Source organism: Primulina eburnea, chromosome 13 (assembly GCF_022965805.1).
Source record: "Primulina eburnea isolate SZY01 chromosome 13, ASM2296580v1, whole genome shotgun sequence".
In the NCBI taxonomy this organism is placed as follows: Eukaryota; Viridiplantae; Streptophyta; class Magnoliopsida; order Lamiales; family Gesneriaceae; genus Primulina; species Primulina eburnea.
Genome location: NC_133113.1, coordinates 31,331,841 through 31,355,056, shown reverse-complemented (window position 1 = coordinate 31,355,056; position 23,216 = coordinate 31,331,841). Strand labels below are relative to the sequence as shown.

The following is a 23,216-nucleotide window of genomic DNA, read 5'->3' as shown; positions in this document are numbered from 1 at the left end:
ATAATTTGATACTTATAAGCACAAGTTTATGATAATTTTGAAGAGCAATTTGAACTTGCAGATATTTATTTACTTTGAAAACTGATGTAACGTACTATTTACATTAAGAGAATAAAATATTATAATGGCTGAATTAACCAGAAAATGAGCAATCGTATGATTTATCTTATATTTTAAATATTCGATTTTATATGTGAAACGAGTGATTACAAGTATAAATTTTCATTCATTAATTCAAATTTAGGTATAATTGTCGTTGTACCATGGACAGATGAAAAAATTATATATATGCAAAAATTTGTGTGATACCGTCTCACATGTCGTATTTTGTGAGACAGATCTCTTATTTGAGTCATCCATGAAAAATATTACATTTTATGCTAAGAATATTACTTTTTATTGTAAATATCGGTAGGGTTGACCTGTCTCACAGATAAAGATTCGTGAGACCGTCTCATAAGAGTACTAATTTTCATCTAAAGATTTTTTCCACCTTGAATTAACGAAAAAAATATGCATACCAAAAGGTACATTATAGAATCAATACCACGCAAAATAAGGCAACAAAGACTTGACAAAAGACAGTGTAAGAATGATTTGGAGAACCTTTGCATTAAAGAATTGTGCCCTTATTAGGATAGTCGATCACTAGCACAGAAAATGGAGTAATAAGTCAAGGATAAAAGGTATTCGGACAATGCTCTTAATTGAGTAGTCAATCACCAAAGAAGATATTTGAGTAATGTCAGAATTGAATTGAATTCAATCCCATATTAAAGAAGAATTATACCCTTTTAATCATTGGGCACCTTTAAGAGCAGAGCACCTAAATCCTTGAGGAAGTAGAGGCAATTGCAAGAATCCATGGCCCCGGGATCAAACAGTACACAAGAAAATGACATCACCTCAGGTGGCCAGCCATCTCTTGAAAGGAGTGATGACAGAAATAAAACACCGAGGCATCCCCGATGGACGCGCCAAGAGACGATGGTGCTAGCGCAAGGGAAGAAGATTGCCGAGGAGAGAGGGAGAAAGGGGCGCAAGTTAGGGCCTGAGCAGGCTGAACCAAAATGGGATTTTATTTCTTCATACTGCATGCAACATGGAGTGAAGAGAGGGGCGGTTCAATGCCGAAAGAGGTGGAGCAATCTTGCCAGTGATTTCAAGAAGATAAAAACGTGGGAGTCCAGGGTGCGAAACGGAGGTGAATCTTATTGGATCATGCAAAGTGATTTGAGGAGGGAGAGAAAACTTCCGGGTTTCTTCGACCAAGAAGTATATTATGTGTTGGATGGTAAGGGATTTACAAATGCGGCGTATCAACTTGCACTCGTGACAACAAGTGCAGGTGAAAATTATGGTGTGGAGGCAGAAGAAGAGGAGGAGGAGACGGAAACGGAGGTGAGCGATGGTACTCCTGCTACAGAACAGAATGGTTTGCTTCAAGATTTTGAAATTGGGAGAAGCACAGAAAAGGAAAACATTCCGGAGGATGATAAAGCAGATACAATTCCTTCACCAGTCCCTATTTCAGGTACCATAGATGTTCGAACTTACATCGTGTGAATGTCAATAAATATATTGCAACAAGATTAAAAAATGATGACCGTGTGAATTCTGAAACCTTGTACACTTTGTACTATTCGCAGAGATGAGATATCAACCATATCACCAGGCATACATAAATCCAGGTTAGCACCGTACATATTTGTTTATAATGACTTTAGCATTTCCAATACAAGCATATTTTGACAGAGTATAAAGCATCTTCACCTAAGAAATAGTTGATACAAAATTTCAAAAATGTCATTTCGCTATTACTTTCTGCCCAAGTTTGATGGTCAGGGACAAGACATGTACGTTCCTAATGATTTTGATGTTAAGGTACAGAAAACAAGAGACACCCAGGCACCCCGTTTTGGCAAGGTTCAATGTTTCACGAGGGAGCGAAGAGAAGAAGACACACATCTAGTGCTTGCCAAAACTTCAATGTGGAAACCCAATTGATCAAAGCTCTCGAAAAAAATATTAGTCTGCTGAATGCACAGCTAGAAGAGCAAAAGGTTATCAGTCAAATGGACAGAGAGCAGCAAAAGGACTGTCACAACATTTTAGTCGCAGCTCTTACCAAGCTTACAGATGCTCTTGAAAAAATTGGGGACAAGTTGCAACATCAAGAAACCAAAGATGCCTAAACTACTTCGCTTGATATATTATAATGTCCACAAGTATATTATAATGTCCACAAATTCCATCCAACTTATTTAGATACCAATGGTTAATATTTGTTTGATCAAACTCACGAGCTCATCTAATTTCTGAATGTGGCAATTGATACAAGACTATGACGCAGCTTACTGTGCTAAGAAATACAAAATCTAGACTCGGTATAATCCTTATTTCAAAGAACTCGATTCTAAGGATCTTGACTCAAAACTAATAGAGTATCCACCAAAGTTATGCATTGTTTGAGATAAAAACATTAGAGCTTTAATACATACAAGCAACTCCAACTCTCCAAGCGTAGCATTTGGAGAACTCACATCTACAATATGCATTAAATGAAGTAAGAAAAAACATCGATGGTAAAAACTGGGCAATAATTCCAGAACAACTTTTTCCGCAATTCCTATATTGGAGCCACCTGAGAAGAGAACAAGGCATGATTATACATACCTAACCTCTCTTTAAGCACCACTATGCAGGAACAGCCTCAACAAGCCTCGAAAAGTAAAATTGTGTTGTAATCAAACCTCTTTTTCTTATCCTCCAACCAACCTTTTGCAATGCTCGCTCAACATCAGCCTCGGAATGGAGGTAAGCTCTTGTTGCCTTGGAAGGCCCGGGGAACAATTCCCCAACTCTTTTGAGAAGATTATAATATAATGTCTTTGGAGCAAAGCTCAGAATCAACCGATTCTCGGCCAAGGAAGCAAGGTGGGCAATCATTGCATCAGCCTTGCTTTGTGGGTAGTGGATCAAAACATCTAAGCAGATTACTGTATCATACTTACCATCCAAACTCTCTAAATCCTTGGCTTGAAAAGTCGGTAATACGAGTCCTGGGGATATATCATCCTTGCCTTGTAGAAGCTCTTCTCGTGCCTGCAGTAAAGCCAAGGGAGCTAACTTTCTTAGAATCAAATCCTTTTTCCGGCCAATAAGAATGGGAACATGGTGAATACAGCTATTTTAACAGCCAGTAAATCATTTCGCCAGCTATATACATCAACTCTTTGATCAAAGCTTGTTAGTTCTCGTGATCGTGGAATATTTTTCCAGCTGGGACTTTATTTGCTTCTAAATCAAAGATAATGAAGCATTATTTTTTTCTTCTGTATCACGTATGCAAAAGTAACACATAGAACAACCAAATATATTCCAAGAAGCAGTAAATTTAGCCCAAAGAACACAGAAGATTACAAATACTCTACCAATTTCTCAGCCTCAGCAACCATGGCAGCTGAAATATCACTCGCCGCCACAACGGCTCCTTCCTTCGCCAACGGAATAGACATCGAACCCGTTCCACACCCAGCGTCGCAAACCGTAACCCCGTTCAACGGCCCCTCGTCCAGCAGCATCTTCATTGCATTCTCAACAGTTTTTGAATGCCCGATCCTGATATCAAGCTGCACCTTGTTAACATCATCGGTTTCTCCGTAAATTCTCCTCCAACGCTGGAACCCATCATTGTTGAAGTACTCCCTCACCACCTCCTTGTCCCCGCCGCCAACCTCCTCCGCCTGCATTTGCCGCCGCTTCTCCGGATCGGCGAGGGATAGAACTGCTGCGAGAGCGGCAACTGAGCCACCGCCGATAACGGCAATGGTGGTGCCGTCTAAGGTGTTCGCCACGGCTGATAAGTCAGCCGCAGTAGAAAGCGGCGGGACTGCGGCGGTGATATAGAGGGGCTTGCGTGAGCGGTTGTTGGGCGGTTTAAGGAGTGGGTAGTGGAGCGGAGCAAAGAAAACAGAGGAAGCCATTGTTGTTCGACTCCTGCTGGCGGGAGCTGAAAAGAGTGGAGGGACTGTTGGGTTCGATACGATAATGTAATCTGGCTTGAGGATAGAGTTTGCTACTTGTCGAGGTGTGGCCCCCACATGAGGATACAGATATTATATAAATAGTTCTCTTGTGAGACGTCTCATAAATCTTTATCTCTGATATTAGTTAAAGTTACTGATATTCACAATAAAAAATAATCTTTTTTATATAAAAGTAATATTTTTTTTATAAATGACTCAAATAAAATATCTATCTCACAAAATGAGATATATGATACCATATCACACAATTTTTTATCTTATTATTGTATAACAGATTAATGAACTTAAAATCAAAATTTTGTATATCACAAAAAAAAAATAAAAATCAAATGCATGCTGCTGTAGACTATTGCTTGTCCTCGTTGATGTAACCTTGTCTGAATTGTCTGCTGGTCTTCCTTTTTTCAATCTTTTGCTGTAAATTTCAAATGTTCTTGAGTTACATTTTGTGATACAGGTGAACCTATCTCTGGAACAATCATACAGTTATTATGCTGAAATGATGAGAGTAAAGATTCACAGGTAATATTAGAAATATGTTCTTTATTTTTTCTCTCTCCTAAAGTGATACTTGTTGAGATTGATAGAAAATTTCATTTACTTGTGGAAGGCCTCGGGAGCATATAACTTTTACCCAAACGGCACATTTCCAAGACAATATGATGGAAAGGTAATCAACACTTTCTTGGTTAGACACTGAATTGTTTATTTTATATTGCAAATTCCACTTGCATTTTTTCGAGGACCTCTGTTTGACGAAGTTCATCAGACATTCAATTCACGGACATCTCAGGTTAGTCCTAGAGTCATTAGTTTATTCTAGCAGTTTCTATGTTATATGTCTTCCTCATGGGTTTCTCTTCATCTTATTTAGGGTTTGTGTGGGGACCCGGATATTAATCAAGTTCTTAATCATCATTGAGACTAATTAATCAATTATAAAACAGGGTCTAATTTTTTTTAAAAAAAAGCTGAACGTAGTTAAATCAAATAATATACAACTCAGTATAAAAGAAAGTACAAGTCATGTACTGTCTACAAATCAGTAAAACTAAGGTTCAACATCTACATGTCAAGTGTCAAAACCCTATATACATCCAAGTCCGAAGTCTCCACTCTATCACGATCTCTCCTCATCTCCTGGACCCTGAACTTGTCCCACCTGTTGTCATGTACACATACAAACAAGACAACAGCCGGATAATTCCGGTGAGAATATAATCGCAGTATAAATCAACGAAAGATGCAATCATATAACCAATAATATAAAGCATGTAAAAGGTAACAGCAATATGTATCAAAATTTGAAACATAATCAATCACAGACTGTCGACAATGCTCGTAACTCTACAATTCAGACTAGACTCAATCCTAGTCTAGGGATCCCGGTTTCCAGATGTGGTGTTCCTGTATCGAATTCCGTAATAGAAGGAACTGTGATTCTATTTACTCGATATAACCAAATATGGTGTTCTTATATCGAATTCCGTAATAGAAGAAATTCCAATTCTATTTACTCGATATAACCAAACATCCGGTGTCCTGACCTAACCGTCATAGACTGTAGCTTTATCGCTAATATCCTATTTTGAGACATCGTGCAATGTGTCCGTGGCGATCCCGTCACTATCAGGCACTTCCGTCCCAAGATTTCTATACTATCTTGTGACATCGTGCAATGTGCCCGTGGCGATCCCGCCACTATCAGGCACTTCTATCACAAGATTACTCGTCTGATACCCGCTATCTATAAATCAAGAAGACAAGTACATCAGTTCAATCAATGCAAATATCAATACAATAAAGTAAAGTATGTGATTTAGGGAAACTCAAGTCTAAACCGACTCAAGTCGATCTCCCAATACCACATTGACTTATATCTTCCGTTTGTAGTCTCGGTCTGAAGCAATATCAATTCTGAACTCAAGACTGTCTCTGTAAATCTGAAACGACATATTGAGAATCATAATATCAATATTCCATTCTCAATTTAACACTAAATCTGGTTAATCTGGATTTAATTCAGATCATCGGCATAACGGTACAAACTCAGTATCCCCGTCAATAACACATCACCAGATAACAATTCCATCAATTCATAATCAAACCCAATATAATTTGATATCATATCTTAGTCAATTAACTTCAGAAAATCACAACAATTCCATAATCAGTCCGTTTCTTAATCTGACTTCGATTATATGATGTCTAAATGTCAAGAACAACATATATAAGTCCTATTCAATTCTGACAATATCATAATTCCAAAACATATCAAAACGTAGTAAAACTTACGTCCAGTTGTAGCCTACGTTGCTAGGAACTCGGTACCGAAGTCGGATTCGAAATCAGACGGACGGATTTTGCACAAAAGGCGTAAGGATTTTTCTTAAACTTCCCTCGACCCTTTCTCGATTTCTTACTGATTCTGAAGGATTTCGTATGTTTGTATATATATATATATATATACCATGCATGATTTCCAAAATGTGGCCCCTTCATTCGCAAAACACGTCTCGCGCATATGCGCGACCTTCTTCCGCGCATATACGCGAGGCAATATAGCCTGGCGCGTGTGTACACGGCATCTCGCGCATATGCGCACACCTCTTCCGCGCATATGCGCGAGGAATTCTTCACAACTCTCGGGTACCCTCGCGCATATGCGCGAGTTTAAGTCGCGCATGTGCGCCTAACTCTCTGGACCTCTCGCGCATGTGCGCGCATATACGTCGCGCATGTGCGCCGACTTCTGTCGCGCATGTGCGTCACGCATGTGCGCCGATGCTACTGTCCTTGCACACTTCCAACTCTCATGAACTCATTTCGTGTCTCGGTTAGCCCTTTCGTAATCACATTAAATTAGTATTCAATACTCGTTAATTAACAGCGATTAATTCTTGGACATTACAGTTTGAGTTATATCTCAAGGTGTGGAAAATAATTCGAGTTAATGAGCCATTGGCAAACCCTCATGTATATTTTGATGCGTACATTACAAATTTTTCAATGTATGTTGAAAATTTAGCATCTTAAAAACCGATGGTTATTAAGTTTAAGTTATCTCGGACAAAAACTATGCAGAAATTTCAATTATGTGATGCAAAAGCTTAATTGGAAGAAACATGTAAAAATTTAAAAATGGATCCCAGTGCATTATTCGAGTCGCCTGTAAGGAATCAGGGAAACGAGACTTGACAACTAAACTAAAATACTCTCTTGTTTTTTATTTATTTGTTACCATGGATTGTTAACATACTTATCTGCAGATCACCAGAGTGTACAATGAAAAGGAACATGTTGAGATTGAATTCATGGCAAGTCAACCTTCACATGTTCTTTTAGCTGTTCATAACGAAAACTGTTGAAACTTCTAATGTTCGGGCTATCCATTATTTCTGGCATCACAGGTTGGTCCAATACCCATTGAAGATGGAATTGGGAAGGAGATAGTAACTCAAATAAAGTCAACTGTAGGAAACAACAAAATATTTTATACAGACTCTAATGGACGTGATTTTCTTGAACATGTGGGTAGCATCCATTCGTTTCTGCCATGGGCGAATCTTTTTTTTTTTCTGTGACATGATATTTTTGTGTATAGTCTCATCAGCATATTGACTTGGAAATTCATTATTGGGATTTAGAATGTAATGCATATACCTAAAGCTTTTGTCTTGTTTTATAGATCAGAGGCTACAGAGCTGATTGGGACCTTCAAGTGAACCAACCAATTGCTGGAAACTACTGTCCTGTATGTCTCCTCGAGTACTTACCAGAAAATATTGATTTAGTTTATTTGAAATGAATTTGTTGAAGCACTTCTACTACTTGATCTTGCAGACGAGAATATTCTGAAAGTGTTGTTTATTTGAAACTGTGTTGATGACCTCAAAAATGTTATTCTCGTGCAGCTCATCTACTTGCTGCTACAAGCTTTCAACATAGATGTGAGTATGTGACTTTATCTTTGAGGATTCAATTCCATTGTTTTTAAATCACGTTGTACGATTTGAAATGGTTATTAATTAATGATATCTAGTTTTAACTCAAAAAGAAAAAGATCATCCATTGGTCGTGACCAGGGATCTATGAAATGAAAAATTCGAAATTTCCTAATTTTTGGACGCATAATATCGGTTAACCATTATAGTCGGTCACAAATAATATTATGAAGTTTAACTCAGGCCATTCGTTGTTGTTCTTTTTCTTTCTTTTTTAAATTTTTGCTTCGTTTGTATTTGGACGTTCTTGCAGATCAATCTTGAAATTTACATCAAAGATAAAAGTGCCGAGTTTTCAATCTTGGTGGATAGATCAGTCGGAGGATGAGTATTGCTGATGGGCGGTTAGAGTTGATGCTCCATAGGTTGTAGTTATGCTTTCGTTTGCTCTTTGATACTTCTGATTTATCTCTATAAGCTTTTGATATCTTTTCTTTTCCATGATAACTTTCCTACAAAAATAAATAGCAAATATTTATTGTCAGCCATACATGATACTTCTAGAAAAGAACTTAAAGGCTTGTTTTGTAGGAGATTGCTGTATGATGATGGTAAAGGTGTTGATGAGGCTTTGAATGAGACAGTCAGCGTTTTTGAAAAGTGTGGTTTTAACTGTAAACATCTTGGTTACCTAGATCAGTCTGTCAGAGTATCATTGTCCTATTCGATAAGGTTTGTTTCATTTGAAATAATTAACATACCCTTCCATTTAACTGTTAACGACTTCTCTTCCATTCTTGTTCACACCCTTCCATATTCTATCTGTCTTAGTGGCATGTAATCTGTTCATATTACTTTCTAAATTTATTTGGGTCCAAGGAAAGTACTATCTTAGGTTTGATCTGCTTGCAGAGGGATCTAAGTGGCGTTGATCGTTTCCTTTTAGTCTTTTTCGAGCAGGTATCTTATACATCTGTATTTCTTGGTTGACAATATGGTTAATGTCTTTAACTCAACAATATGCTTATGTACTTGCAGGATGACAAGTTTACAAAGTTTTTTTTTATAAAATTTATCCATTTTTTTTTGTCTCATGGTCTCATCGGAGAGTAGAGGCTCAAATAAACAAGTAGTTATTGGGCCAAGAGGAGGTCCCGTACATCCTGCAAAAGGCAAAAACTTGTGTGATACGATCTCACGGGTCATATTTGTGAGACAGATCTCTTATTTGAGTCATCCATGAAAAAGTATTATTTTTTATGCTAAGAGTATTACTTTATATCATGAATATGAGTAGGATTGACCCGTCTCACATATTAAGATCCGTGAGACGGTCTCACATGAGACCCACTCCACGCAAAATTGGTAGTGAAGCTTACTCCTATGGAAATTCGAATCTTTATTATCGACTTAAAGTTTTCCTGTACTAATATTGAGGCATTTGACTTTTTTTTTTTGAAATGAAAATTTCATAAATCAAACGTTTTCCTCACAATCGTAGGAAATGAAATTACATAAGATTTCTGGCGTTTCAATCATAATAAAAGGATTTGCATAAGCTATGGCATTCCGATCAAGAGTATGAGCCACCATATTTGCTTGTCTTCGAACATGTTGAATTTTGAGAGAGGGATGCCCGTCGAGAAGTGTACTGGCAGCCTGAGATTATTGAGCCAAACTCTGTGTGGTCAGCATTCTTTGAGGTGATCGCCTTTAACACCGTCAATGAGTCGGTTTCAAATATAATATCTTGGAGTTCAACAGAGATTGTCCAAGCGATCGCGTCAAATAGGGCGAGTGCTTCGGCCTCTTTAACGTCACACATACCGTACTTCACACTTGTTTTGCTCACCATGAATTCTCCTGTCGAGTCTCGCACCACAGCACCAAAGCCAACAGCTTGGTGTTCATGAAACATTGCTGCATCGACATTGCACTTCACATATGGATCAAGAGGTTTCGTCCATCGATCGTCTGTGTCCCTTCGAGAACTTGGGGCTTGTCCTCTGGTATAGGTTTTGTGAGTTTGAGTCCAGTTCCACACCATATCATGGCCGAGTGAAACGGTGATTTGCGGAGGTCTAGACACACCGTTCCATAGTTTCTCATTTCGGTAGCGCCATATGCTCCATAATGTAGCCGAAAGGACTGTTAGTGCCGCCTTGGGGAATTTATTCAGACTTTCAAATAACCAGTGTGTGAAGGATACTGCTTCTTTGGCACAATTCATCACTAAGCGATCAAGCTTTGCAATTTTCCAACACTCCTTTGCATATGGGCAGTCAATGAATACATGCCAATTGTTTTCCAACCCTGATTCGCATATCACGCAGCAGGATGGCACCTGTATATTCCTTGATTGAAGTTTCAATCGGCAAGGTAGGAAATCACGCGCTGCTCTCCACAGGAATGATCTTAATTTCGGAGGTGTAGGTAGCTTCGATATCTTGGCCCATTCCCCATTCAGTCGAAACACTAAAAGCTGGTTTTCGTGATAAATATTTCGGATTGGAATTTCTAGCATATCCCCATTTTCAATTACTATAAATAAATAAAAGTAGGTATACTACGAACTAAACATTTGATTATTTTAATATATTACAAATGAAATAAATTATCATCAAATAAAATTTTATAAATAATTTGTTAAATTAACAATATAATTGGCAATTAAAAAAATTAAAGCACAACTTTCGATCCCCAGTCTATTTCAAATGATTATATGCCAAAATGTTTTTTTTTTTTAAAATTTGTTACGAAATTTGAAAAAAAATATATTATTTGGAAGACCAATAAAATTATAAAGCAGACATACATCGAATTTTTTGTGTACGATTGCAGACAAAGCTTGCGCATGCCAACAAACAGGAATAGAAATTGGCCGCTCTGACAGACAAAAACGAAAGTCATGGTCATAAATTATTTAAAGCAAATATATATATACACACACACACACAAAAGTGGAGCACACATTGATAAGAGCTCTCAATTTTGTGACAGCCATGAAATACCGCAAAATATGGTCCCCCTTTCCCAGTTCTTCCTCCATTTTCGCTCCCATTTCACCTCCACTGAATCAACCCATCATTTATTTCTCTCCTTTTCAATATGTGCAATAATTTTCTTCATAGTTTTTCTGGAATTCCTTCTTCCAGACAGTTTTGACTTCGAGATTTTGCATCATGATATGATCTTTTGATCGCTGGTTCCTCGATTGCGTTGCGGGCATGTATTTTGCTCGAAGATCATCTGGGATTTTGTCTTTTCCCTGAAACGGTTTAATGGGATCAATTAATCACACAAAATAGGCCGTCTTACTTTGGATCACGCGCAGGAGACTAATATGTATTTCACCAGGCTAGATGATTCGCCTATGTTTCGGCAACAGGTGATCTTCATGTCTTGTTTTCTTTTTACATGTATCGACTGTACTTTCCACACATTCAAGACTTCTCTTTAGAGTTTTAACTCTCTACATTGTGTAGGTAACTGGAGGGGGTTGTTTACTTTTGATAATTCTATGCATATGCCTATTTCTGAAGAATAATAGCTTTGTGCAGATTTACTTTGGTAACCCGTAGAAATCAGTTGTAACTAGAAAGCAGGGTTGTAGTGAATGTTGCCCGCGTTACAGCAATGGAGTTTATTTGATACACTTGGTTACAAAATGTTAAAAGTGAAATTTAATGGGGCAATAGGCATTTTGGCGTGGGGTCTTTAAGTTACAAGACCAAATTTGGAGAAAATGAACAAAGGGAAAAACTAGTCTAGTGGAAAATTTTAGTGGCAGTTTCTATTAGATACTAGAATTGCATTGCTTATCTGCAGTTAGCTAGTGTCTGATTAAACTCTAAAAAGTTTCTTGAGGTTCCTTCAACGTGAAAATCTTATAAGATTTATTAAGAATCTACGGACAAAGATCGAAAAAGACCCACTGCCTTTTACTTTTGATATGTAGGCTCATGTGTCTAATGGAAAAATTTATTGCTAGTTTCTATTATAGACATGCATCCGGAGATATGGGCCTGACAGTTGTGGTTAATCCTGGCTTCAGCCGGTTGGGTGCAAGTGTACCATGATAATAATCATGTCATTAGCTATGCCATTGATGAAAAATCAGCAATATTTCCGACTATTTATAGCACTTTTGTCAATAGCTTCAGTGATTCATCTCTTATATTTCATTGAAATACCCAATCTAACATACAGAAATTACATATATATTTATGTCTGAACTTTATGGACACATAGTCTTGTTTGATCATGCAGATTCAGTTGCTGGAAGACACTGCTGAGACTTTACGGGATAGGAGTCTTAAGTTTCATAAAGGATGTCGGAAGTACATGTAACTTACGAGCTATGCATTTTTCACGCCTTTGATAATTTATCACTTATAGTCCTCAGCTTATGCATCAAATTTTATTTAAATGATATCTTTAAAGTATGGTATGTGCAGTATTAAGTGCAGTTAAGCATCTTGTGCAAAAACAGTCATTTGAGCTCTAGATTTTGTAAGCTTGTGGAATTCTGGATGACTTTTATGCCGTGTTTGTGTATATATGCATTGCGTGCAGCTTTTGTGTCACTTATGAATATCTGGGTGGATGGATAAAGTGATACTTGATATTTTAAACATCTTCATTCCTTCTTTGCTTGTCTGATTTTGCTCTTTTCTGTTTCACATATTTACTCCGGGACATTGCTAATTTTGGTTCAAGTATATCGTGCTTGTTATCTTCATTTTCTAAGTGATGGAATCTTGTCAAATTTAGCATCCGTTCATCTGTTTTATGATTTATTTTTTGTAAAATGAAGCATTGATGAAACTTGGAAGTTTGTTTGGTTATTTTTTCGGAGATTTGGGGGAAATCTTGGGGAATAAAATTCTTGTTTGGTTTTGTTTTGAGAAAAATGAATTTTTGCCGTACATGCCAATTTATGTAAAAAAATTATTGGATAACATTATTTTAAGTTGGAAATTCTAATATTTAAATTTATAATATAATTTAGTAATAGCATATTTTTAGAAGTGAGGAAAAATTTAGTTTAAATTAACGATTAAGTTGAGTGATTTGAAAAGGTGGAAAAGCAAGTGTGTGGGGAAAACTGTAGAGGAAGAAAATAGATAATAGCGTTGTCTTGTTTTGGCAGATGAAAATATTTGCTTATAACAATAAAAAAAGGGAGAGTTTTTCTTCATTTCTGTTTAACTTTTTCTGTCAATTACATGTTCTGCAAAACTCTTACTGTATTGTTACTAGCCCTATTTTCATTTGATACATAGAGATGGACTTGGAGAAGCATATGATATGGACATTGCTTTCGCAAGCTCCCTTGAAACTTTTTCTGGAGGACATAATGATCCAATATCGGTAGCATTTGGAGGTACTATTTTTTATTTTCTAAATAAAGATATCCTTTCATGCTCATGGCTGGAAATCAGGAAGTAAAGTTCATCCACTAACCCCATTCTCCATTCTTCCTCACCCAAAAAGTAAGAAGAGAGAAAATAAGACAATGACAGAGAAAGTTGGGCTTGCTAGTTGATTTTATTTCTCATTCTTGTACATTTAATACTTTTTGTCTTTAAGAAGAAGAAATATATAGCAAGAATGTTGTGGCTGGATATGACTGACTTGCTGGACAGGGGACATAAATAAAAAGTAGAGATTTATACAAATCGGTTTTCTCTGCTCACATTCTATAAATTATAATATGGCTTGAAAGCAATGGATTAATGAATATTGTGCTCAGCGAATTTTCAAGTCAAGGTTTTTGAGTTGTGTTTTCTGATTTCGGTCGGGCTCAGCATCATGACAAGCGGCCTTATGGGCCAAAGCTGAACTGGCAGCTATAGATTTATTTATACAATAAATAAGCCTTCTGATCACTTTAGTTGCTATACATGGACATCTCTGAACTGCTAAGATTCGACTATGAGATAGTCGTAACAAAAATCAAATGACACGAAATTTTACCCAGAAAAGATGCCATAAAAAATTGTCTTGTATTCTTTATTATAAATTCTGTAAATTCAAGTCTCTGTGATTCTGGTTTAAGTCTATTTATATTTTCAGGCCCGGACATGGAAAAATTTGCAATTGCACTCAGAGAAATTGGAACTTACAAGGAAATTCTTCGGTCACAGGTGGAAACCTTTTTCTTTCTTACATTATTATAGCTCATGTTGTTGGTAAAGGATATAATGTAATAGCTGGATACCTTGGTGATTTAGTAATATGCTCTGTCAGTTTCTCAAGATATATGATATGTGTGTATATGTTTAAATAATTGGTGAGCATGGATAGAGGCTGATGAGTTCAGGCTATCTGGTTAAGAAGAAAAAGTCTGAGGCACTGACGAATTGAGAATCACAGATCAAATTTAGGATACCTCATTAGTTCTTCATAGGATGAACTGATTCTAGTCTTGAAATTTCTTCAACAGGTTTTAACTAACTCTATCCCCTTCATATATTGTGTTTTTTCCAAATTTTTTTATGTTCTCATGTTAACTTTAATGCCTGAGGAGTTTCTAGAATTGTGATCCACGTTAATCATTTGCGGGGTTTTTACATGTTCCACTACAAGTTTGAGTAATAATCTCTTGAAGTGATGTACTTCGGATGGCTACATGTTTGGTGAATGACGAAGGCATGACAACCCCATGAGTTGGAGCTATGGTAGTCTGCAGACCATACCTTATATCTTCACTAGAAATGCATCAGAAGTAGATGGTGTATTTTGTCATAAGCATGCTTAATTTCCCCTTTTATTATCAAAATCGTAAACTTCTTGGAGAGGCTTTAGCGTTCTTCAGTGTTTCTTGAATGTGGTTCTTGGCCCCTACAGTTACTCCTAGTTACCCATCGATGTTATGGATAAGTGGAAATATACTAGTCATTTTGTACTTGTGAGCGTGAGAGTTCCAAAAAATAGTAACAATTTTGATAGAAATCATATGGGCCTTAATGTAATCATTGTTCTCTGTGCATGTACTGTCTATGTGCATTTTTCTTATTAATGTAATCATTGTTCTCTGTGCGTGTACTGTCTATGTGCATTTTTCTTATCACTTTTTGATATTAAGTTTGTGAAACCACTTCTTTTGTGGCTTCTGACTGACATTCTTCCCTTGTGCCTTTAGGTAGAGCACGTGCTGAATGACAAACTTCTGCACTTTGCTAATGTTGATCTTCAAGATGTTAAGGTATGCCCTATTTCACAATTTTGTGACACATGTTTTATGTTTTTCCTGGTTCTTACATTTTATCGAGGTTGTGTTACCATGGTTTTTTATGTTTTGCTAGTTCTTACATTTTATTGGTGGGCCCTGGTTTTAGGATAGCATTGATCACTGGAAAAACATCAGCATACTAATGGCATTTTCTGTTTAATGTCATGTGAGTTAGATTGCAAGCGTGCATTGTCCAGTAGCTACTAAATTCTGTTGAGATACACGACTAGACATAAGCTGAGAATGGCTGGTATCCCAGACAATGGGGTGTAGCAAAAAGCTATGGATGAAGAACGTGACGACCATCAGAAATAAAAATACAATGATTCTTTATGAAAACTTGTTCACATATTTTTATACATGCTCATTGATGGATAAGTCATTAATACTCTTCAACTGTGGTGAATTAGCAGCAAGGTTGAATCTTTACATATTTGCTTAGTATCAAAATTTTAATTTAGATATGTACTTGGTCTATTTGTGCACACCATCTGTAGCTCTTCCTTTTTTAACCTGGCCTTTTAGCTGACCATCTGTCGAAGAAAAACAAAAATTTTCTACTGAGCTCAAGGATGTTAATTTAGAGATTCATGACGAACAATTAGAATGTTTCAGAGGTATCAAAATTTGGGAAGATATTGCAAGCTACATCTACACCTCTATCACGGCCCTAAAACATTTCTTCAATTTTTTCAGTTTTCCCACCTCTCGTGTAATTCCTAGGGATTTGTATCTTACATAATTGTCATTTGATCATACACAGGAAGCCCGCAAGCGCTTTGACAAAGCCAATGCAATTTATGACCAGGTGTGGATCAAGTCGTTATTTCTGAAGTTTGTATTAAAACTCAAGTGTGATTTGTCTCTGAATCTGACGTTTGGTGTCTTTTAATTATCCTTTTTGTTTTGTTACTCGATTAGCATGAAGTTGATAGTGTGGGAGGCCTAAATCGTTCTAAAGATACAATCATACTATGTCAAGGATCTGAAAATGTAGGATAAATGTGTAGATTTATGACAAAAACACCTGCGGGGTGTTTTTGGTGTCTCAGAAGCTCAAATGTCCAAATGGAATTACCTGAAATGCACATTGGGATATAGATTTATTATTTGAATAATTGGGAAGGGACCACATACTGCTCTGTAGATTAGCGTCAAAACAGAAGAACTACTATCATGCACTTATCCAAAACTATTCCTGATTGAAATCATCTCCATTACTTAGTCCTTCTATCATTGCCTTTTTACTTTGTCATCAAAAGGTGAGTAAACAAGGAAGACTCGGGACTGATTGCGTTGATAGGAGACATGCATATTGGGCAGATAAATTAAACCTTGACAATTCTACATAACAGAAGGTCTTGTTTGTTGTAGACTTGGAGTTGATATTATTTTTTTGGTATTTTATTCTCACTGAATTTAACAATTGATGGGCAAATTTCATGAGAGTGATTTCAAGATTAACTTGAATTTAAAATTCCTCAATAAAAGAAAGGAAGAGCTGCTTATCCTTCGTAGAAAAACATACAAAGGAAGATAGTGGATCTCTCTTTGCTTGTACCCTTTTGATGTTGTTTTGCTCAGTAGAAATTAAATCCAGCATAAACCGCTTCCCTTTTATATCTAGATTGTGAAATGGTATGAACTTCGCTTTAAGAAATAGAATTAAATAATACTGTGTCGGTTTGTTTCACTTCTGGGACATAGACTGGTACTTAATATGCTGAAATGTCCGTCCCTCTCATGTTTCAGGTTCGTGAAAAGTTTTTATCACTGAGGAAAAGTGCAAGGATAGACATAGCGACTGCCCTAGAGGAGGTATCCAACCATTAATACCTTTCTAATTCAGCTGCGCTTCATTTCTGTGGCTGTAACTATTCAGATAGTTGACATGGGTAACCATAATCTGTTGAATTCTAATTTATCAAGATTTTCCAGGAACTTCACAATGCAAGATCAACTTTTGAACAAACACGCTTCAATCTGGTTTGATAATCTCTTCCAAGTCATCATATTTCAAAATTTCTATGCCACACAGCAATGCTGAAGGATCCATTTGGAAAAGGGGAAGATTTTGAGCACCCTGCTTTCTCCTTTGCAAATTCAGGTCCGTGCTCTCTCTGCTGTAGAAGCAAAGAAGAGGTTTGAATTTTTAGAAGCTGTTGGTGGTACAATGGATGCTCATCTTCGTTACTTTAAACAGGTTTGTGGCATGATGAGAAGTTGTCATTGCTCATGCTCTGCATTGTTTCTTGTTTACTTATTCTGAAGTTCCTCTCTGTGCTAGGGGTACGAACTATTGCACCAAATGGAGCCTTATATCAATCAGGTTTATTTTTTTTTTGTATCGGTATTTTTCAGTTGTACCCACATTCTCTATGTCTTTTCTTATTTTTCGTGTAGATTATACTTTTCCCTTGAAAAGAGATTGTATTTTTAATGGATATACCCAATCTATAGGAAAAATTAAAGAAGGATGATTGTTGTCAGGAAAAAGCATCAATACTTCCCTCCAGACTACGATGACTATCTGAAGTTCTTGATTCCTTTAGTGTCTATGCATGGAGGAATTTCTTAGTTTGATATTGAACAGCTAGCAGTAGAAAATACTGAAGATAGCAACACAAAATATGTATGACAATGAATAGTCCTACCACGATAACTGAATAGGAACCTAGTACGGATTCAGATTCAAATGATTAGATGCTAGATGATTCAGTTTATTTGCAAGGTTGGAATTTGTAAGGTTGGAATTTTGGTTTTGGCAGCAATTATTCATCCTTTACAATCAAGTTATTTGCAAGGTTGGAATTTGTTGATCGATGTAGTTATTCAAAACCATGAAAAATGGATTTGAGTTGACTTGCATTTTATAGATAATTGTTATCCAAGATGGCATCCAAGTATATGATTTAGGGTTCACAATTTAAGTTTTTTTTTTTTTTTTTTTGCAATTTGTGGAACTCTTGGTTGCTCCTCTATGTAACGTTTTCATTTCAACATGCACCCGCTCTTTGTTTAGCTTGCTATGATACTACAGGTATTGGCTTATGCCCAACAAGCAAGACAAAATTCTAACTATGAGCAAGCAGCACTCAATGATCGTATGCATGAATACCAAAGACAGGTTGATCAAGAAAACAGACGGTCTTTTAGTGGACCTTATGGTCCCACTAATATGGATGGTATACATTCTTTTTCCAGAAGCTCCCATAAAATGATAGATGCAGTGATGCGGTCCGCTTCTGAGGGAAAGGTTGTTTTCTGATATTGCCTTTAGATTTCTAATATTCTCTTTCTAGACTCCTATTTCTTTTAGAGATGTCATATCTGTAACTAAGACTTCAATAGTGTAGGTACAAACCATTAAACAAGGTTATCTCTCGAAACGATCCTCCAATTTGAGAGGTGATTGGAAGAGAAGATTTTTTGTTCTTGACAGCCGGGGAAGGCTATTCTACTATCGCAAACAATGGAGCAGGCCAACTGTGAGTCATGGAATAACAAATGCACTCTGCCCTGCATGCTGTTTCAGTTTAACGATACTTTTTGCTAACTTGATCATTTGGCCCTCAGTTTCATGGTTCTAACAGTCCACTTCCCATACATAGAAGTTCTCCCTCAGAACCTGGTTCAGGGTTATTGAGTCGGTGGCTTTCATCTCATTACCATGGTGGTGTGCATGATGAAAAATCTGTTGCACGCCACACAGTGAACCTGCTGACATCAACAATAAAAGTTGATGCAGAGCAGTCGGATCTAAGATTTTGCTTCAGGATTATTTCCCCTACAAAAAACTACACTTTACAGGTTATCTTTCTCGCATCAGATAGAATTTTTAGTGTTATCTCTTTCACAAAAACTCAAAAGTGGCGGACATGGACATAATGCTTTGATAATTGGTAATTTCTTGTTTGATACAGGCAGAAAATGCAGCAGAACAGATGGATTGGATTGAAAAAATAACTGGAGTTATTACTTCTTTGCTGAGTTCACAGACTCCTGAGAGGGTAAACAAATTGTGATTGAATGGGCAGTTTCTTTTATTTTTATTCTCATTATTGTAATCATAATTCATTTGTATGTCAGCATTTCTGTTGTAGCCCAGTTAGTGAAAGCAGTTCCATCGGAAGTCCTGAACATGATGTGAGGACCATTGAAGAATATGCATCAGAAAAGGATCTTTCATCACGAAATATTATACGATTATCCAAAAGTTCAGTCCAAATTCCCAGCAGCTTAAAAAACGAAAAGCCAGTCGATGCACTGAAAAAGTTGCCTGGAAATGATAAATGTGCCGATTGTGGTGCTCCTGAACCAGATTGGGCTTCCTTGAATCTTGGCATTCTTATATGTATTGAATGCTCCGGCATTCATCGCAATCTAGGTGTGCACATATCGAAGGCAAGTTGATCGTAGTTTCCTTGTTGTGTGTAATTTTTGTCCTTGAATTCAATTGTTTTCTATTTGATGTTGGTGTAAGTCCAACGGAGTGTGTGATTTTCACCGAGGATGTTAATCATGAGCCACAAAATATTTGACACGTACGCACTCATCTCATGGCTTTCCTAACTTCTAATGTAGGTAAGATCCTTAACACTTGATGTCAAAGTTTGGGAACCTTCTATCATTGCTTTGTTTCAAGCACTTGGCAACGTCTTTGTCAACTCAATATGGGAGGGATTGTTGCAAGCAAGTAGAACTGTCCAGGCAGATGAAATACCAAGAAGGTGAAGTATACTGCAATCAACATTATTGTCATGTTCTTCATATTTGTTTATAACGAGTACGATTTTTATACCGCAGGTCTTTTGAATCCGACAAACACAAAAAGTTTTATAGAAAACCAAAGGATAGCGATCATATATCAGTGAAAGAGAAGTTCATTCATGCAAAGGTATCACCTCATTTGATTAATATTCAGTTTTTTGTATAATTGCTTTTAATACTATCAGGAATAATGATCCCTGAGCAGTAATTCATATGTAAATAAGGTGATCTCTATATATCTTCGGAATTTAAGCAGTTTAGAAGGCATGGTGATATGACACCAACAACTATACGATGAGCAAACTTTCATGTATATGGAGCAAGCTACAGCCCTTGGATCAAGACCTTAAAGCTTTTCTTACTGGAAATTTCTTTAATGCCAAACTTCCTGCCTTTGTTTTCAATGACTTTGTAACGTTCTGTTCAGCTTTGTTGGAATTATTTCACATAGGAAGTAGTACAATCTTTTTTCTCAATAAGCTAAGTGAATCCTAAAATAGAGTGGAAGGATGGACACTATCAGCAATAATAGATATTAGTAGTTGTCGCAGTATCCTAGCAGCAATTGTTTCTTGTGATAACTGCAACTTTTAAGTGTGTGCATGAAAGTTGAATTTCTACATTTCTATGCATTCATGTGCAAACATACTTACACGGACTTCCATTTTCTCCAGTGCCGCCAAAAAGGTTTTCTCTGGCAATGTATAATTTGTTTTAAGTTTGCAGAAGACAAAAAGGATTAAGTTACATGGTTGAAATCTTTAGCTAAGCTTGATTTAATGTATTTATGGTGTTGAATTGCCATTTGAAAAAAAAACATTTGTATATGTCGATAGAACTCATTTCTTAGCAATTGGGTTATGCCGAACTTAATATAACTTCATGTTATGGTCCTAGAATTATAGATAGTCCTAGTAGTACTATATTTGATTTGTTTCTACTTTCTTGTTGTGTGTGAATCCTTGCAATGTAAGATTCGATGATAACATAACAAGGTTGCCGTATTTTTTTTTAAAATTAACTATGATCAAGAACTCGCTGGAAATCTTAATCATCGGTTGCAGAAATATTGATTATAGAACATGGAAGTTGGTTGTACAAGAAGGCTACGTATAGTTCTCAAATTAATTTTTATGTTTCATATCTAACCTAAAGCATAGTGCCTCTTTGATTGCAGTATGCAGAAAAACGTTACATTCACAAGGTAAAGGACAGCCAGCGTCTTCTTTCAGTTGCCGAACTGTTGTGGGACAGTGTACGTGCTAATGACATGAAAGCAGTATACCGCCTTATTGTCACATGGGAAGCAGACGTCAATTCAATTCTTGGTCAGGCCTCGCCCCTTACATCTTTAACTTTAGCTAATGTAATGAGATTGCATGAGCATGCGAATCCGGATCAGAATTTACATGCTGTAGATGATGGTACTTCAAGATCTCCAGAACCACAAGTAGAAGATGAAAACAAATTCATTGATGATCTTTTTGACGGATGTTCCTTGCTTCATCTTGCCTGTCAAACTGCCGATATTGGCATGGTAGAACTGCTCCTGCAGCATGGGGCAAACATAAATGCTTGTGATCTAAGGGGTCATACTCCACTGCATCATAGCATTATTAGGGGAAGAATTGGAATTGCAAAACTGCTGCTCGCCAGGTGACATGCTTTGCATTCTCTGTTGTGTTTATATATATATATATGTATATATAATCTCATCTACCAAACAATAATTTGAAGTGAATCTAGTTTCTAACTATGCAGTTTCCACGCAAACCAAAAAATTATTTCGTAGTTGAGTTTACATATTCCCTCATTCCAAAACTTAAGGTTATGACTGCTGCTGCTTGTTGCATGTTGATTTGATGTACAGAAATAGAAGCTTTTGCTGAGTTACTGATCAATATCATGATCATTATAGATAATTCTTTACGAAGATGTGATGTTATTTGCAGATTTCAAAATCAGCACTATGACAGACACTAGTGCTCCTTTTAGCATAACTTCGATCTAGCATAAAATGAAGGTTGAACCTTGGAAGATCTTGGTTTAGGATTGTTTTGTTGAGGTCATGTTATAGGGCAGTGTTGTCTTTTATCTGCTTTGTATACTAATTCATGCTAGTCCATTTTCTTGAAAAACTATGCTTACCGCAAATTTCAAGAAACCAATTAAATCATGATTTAAGCTGTGAGAAATATGGGGCATCTCTGATTAATTATGTGAAAATGTTATTTTCTCCTAGTTTTTAATAACGACTAAGACTACTTAACATGTGATACTAACGGGATTGGGGCATTCTCGGTTGAAGATTGCTTTGACATGAGATTTTTTTGAGCTCATAATCACTCTAAATATGGCACTTCCTTTTCTGCAGGGGAGCAACTCCCGAAGCTGTTGACAGAGAAGGCAAAACTCCTTTTCAGCTCGTTGCAGAATCGGCCCTCGATGATGTCGAACTCTTTGCTTTGTTAAAACATGCAAATAGATAGTATTGTTTATTATATTTATCTTAGCACGACAATCCATTCCGAAAATATCGGGGATGGTTTGCTGCAGATTTGCACCCCATCTTTCTGGATTTAGATGTTGAGCAGCTGAATTATTTTTCTCCTTGAAAATGCCTGGAAGAAGAGAATGTACTTTTGTCTTCTTCCCAGGCCAGGATATACAAGATTGTCTTCTTTTTTAATCCTGTAAATACAGGATAGTAATTCTTACCATCGATATTCTGTTGTAATATCGATGTAACGAGGAAGAGCCAGGCCATTTAGTAATATGTGCCCTGTTTTGAGTTGCTAGATGCTTGAAGATGTAGCACATATTCAGAATAGCAAGTTTTGTAATCTAAACTACTTATAATTCTTCTCCAGGTTTTCTTGCTTCTCCTCCCCTAACCTGATTTCCGAATGGCCATCAATATGAACTAGCATAAAATCGGTTAAACCGAATTCACCACCTAATTGAATTAATTTGCATTAAAATAAATATTTTCTTTCTTGAAATTTGAGTAATTTGTAATTTCATCAAAATTGTACATAAAATATAAAACTATATATGTAGTATTACATTCTAAAAGAAATCATCCCGAATTTATGAGACTAAAATAAATTCTCGATTATAGTGAATAAGTTATTTTTTTCTTAAAAAAAAACTAAATTATTTTTTGAAAAATCGGATGAAATAACCGATTTTAAATCAGTTAACATAAAAAATCGG

General features: G+C 36.5%; 5 protein-coding genes across 7 annotated transcripts; 3 read left to right on the top strand and 2 right to left on the bottom strand.

Moving 5' to 3' along the window:
* Positions 1 to 591: 591 nt before the first annotated feature.
* Positions 592 to 2,551, top strand: LOC140809310 (trihelix transcription factor ASR3-like). Its single transcript, XM_073166896.1, has 3 exons — positions 592 to 1,534; positions 1,650 to 1,691; positions 1,891 to 2,551. Exons 1-3 carry the CDS (start codon positions 865 to 867, stop codon positions 2,193 to 2,195), a joined length of 1,017 nt encoding a protein of 338 aa, XP_073022997.1. The 5' UTR covers positions 592 to 864; the 3' UTR covers positions 2,196 to 2,551.
* LOC140809311 (magnesium protoporphyrin IX methyltransferase, chloroplastic) lies at positions 2,441 to 4,057 on the bottom strand. 2 transcript variants are annotated; one of them, XM_073166898.1, is made up of 3 exons: positions 3,435 to 4,057; positions 2,677 to 3,105; positions 2,441 to 2,545 (listed from the first exon to the last, which is right to left on the bottom strand). In XM_073166898.1, the coding sequence occupies exons 1-2, from the start codon at positions 3,984 to 3,986 to the stop codon at positions 2,698 to 2,700; spliced, it is 960 nt and encodes a 319-aa protein (XP_073022999.1). In that variant the 5' UTR covers positions 3,987 to 4,057; the 3' UTR covers positions 2,441 to 2,545; positions 2,677 to 2,697. The 2 variants fall into 2 exon arrangements, with proteins under 2 accessions (XP_073022999.1, XP_073022998.1); XM_073166897.1 differs by having other exon boundaries at positions 2,441 to 3,105.
* Positions 4,058 to 4,790: 733 nt separating this feature from the next.
* Positions 4,791 to 8,925, top strand: LOC140810552 (alpha-mannosidase-like). The gene is made up of 6 exons (XM_073168392.1): positions 4,791 to 4,842; positions 7,319 to 7,366; positions 7,460 to 7,579; positions 7,738 to 7,803; positions 8,307 to 8,418; positions 8,585 to 8,925. The coding sequence occupies exons 2-5, from the start codon at positions 7,364 to 7,366 to the stop codon at positions 8,379 to 8,381; spliced, it is 264 nt and encodes an 87-aa protein (XP_073024493.1). The 5' UTR covers positions 4,791 to 4,842; positions 7,319 to 7,363; the 3' UTR covers positions 8,382 to 8,418; positions 8,585 to 8,925.
* Positions 8,926 to 9,566: 641 nt separating this feature from the next.
* Positions 9,567 to 10,517, bottom strand: LOC140810480 (uncharacterized). Its single transcript, XM_073168330.1, has one exon. The coding sequence runs from the start codon at positions 10,515 to 10,517 to the stop codon at positions 9,567 to 9,569; it is 951 nt and encodes a 316-aa protein (XP_073024431.1).
* A 435-nt stretch (positions 10,518 to 10,952) lies between these two features.
* On the top strand, positions 10,953 to 22,852 carry LOC140808755 (ADP-ribosylation factor GTPase-activating protein AGD1-like). Of its 2 annotated transcripts, XM_073165989.1 has the most exons (20): positions 10,953 to 11,381; positions 12,263 to 12,339; positions 13,279 to 13,379; positions 14,072 to 14,142; positions 15,141 to 15,203; positions 15,994 to 16,038; positions 16,983 to 17,048; positions 17,169 to 17,216; positions 17,338 to 17,433; positions 17,518 to 17,559; positions 18,271 to 18,486; positions 18,587 to 18,718; positions 18,807 to 19,040; positions 19,154 to 19,240; positions 19,320 to 19,634; positions 19,815 to 19,960; positions 20,037 to 20,127; positions 21,178 to 21,328; positions 21,419 to 21,656; positions 22,375 to 22,852. In XM_073165989.1, the coding sequence occupies exons 1-20, from the start codon at positions 11,337 to 11,339 to the stop codon at positions 22,487 to 22,489; spliced, it is 2,379 nt and encodes a 792-aa protein (XP_073022090.1). In that variant the 5' UTR covers positions 10,953 to 11,336; the 3' UTR covers positions 22,490 to 22,852. The 2 variants fall into 2 exon arrangements, with proteins under 2 accessions (XP_073022090.1, XP_073022089.1); XM_073165988.1 differs by having other exon boundaries at positions 21,178 to 21,656.
* Positions 22,853 to 23,216: the final 364 nt, after the last annotated feature.

Coding starts and splice junctions, on each gene's coding strand:
- LOC140809310 (XM_073166896.1), top strand. CDS start 865: ATGGCCCCGGGATCAAACAGTACACAAGAAAATGACATCACCTCAGGT. Junction 1,535..1,649: donor TTCACCAGTCCCTATTTCAG/GTACCATAGATG, acceptor TACTATTCGCAG/AGATGAGATATCAACCATAT. Junction 1,692..1,890: donor CCAGGCATACATAAATCCAG/GTTAGCACCGTA, acceptor GTTAAGGTACAG/AAAACAAGAGACACCCAGGC.
- LOC140809311 (XM_073166897.1), bottom strand. CDS start 3,986: ATGGCTTCCTCTGTTTTCTTTGCTCCGCTCCACTACCCACTCCTTAAA. Junction 3,106..3,434: donor TTGCTGAGGCTGAGAAATTG/GTAGAGTATTTG, acceptor GCTTTACTGCAG/GCACGAGAAGAGCTTCTACA.
- LOC140810552 (XM_073168392.1), top strand. Junction 7,580..7,737: donor GACGTGATTTTCTTGAACAT/GTGGGTAGCATC, acceptor CTTGTTTTATAG/ATCAGAGGCTACAGAGCTGA. Junction 7,804..8,306: donor TTGCTGGAAACTACTGTCCT/GTATGTCTCCTC, acceptor ACGTTCTTGCAG/ATCAATCTTGAAATTTACAT.
- LOC140810480 (XM_073168330.1), bottom strand. CDS start 10,517: ATGCTAGAAATTCCAATCCGAAATATTTATCACGAAAACCAGCTTTTA.
- LOC140808755 (XM_073165988.1), top strand. CDS start 11,337: ATGTATTTCACCAGGCTAGATGATTCGCCTATGTTTCGGCAACAG. Junction 16,039..16,982: donor CCAATGCAATTTATGACCAG/GTGTGGATCAAG, acceptor CTCATGTTTCAG/GTTCGTGAAAAGTTTTTATC. Junction 20,128..21,177: donor AGAAGTTCATTCATGCAAAG/GTATCACCTCAT, acceptor CTTTGATTGCAG/TATGCAGAAAAACGTTACAT.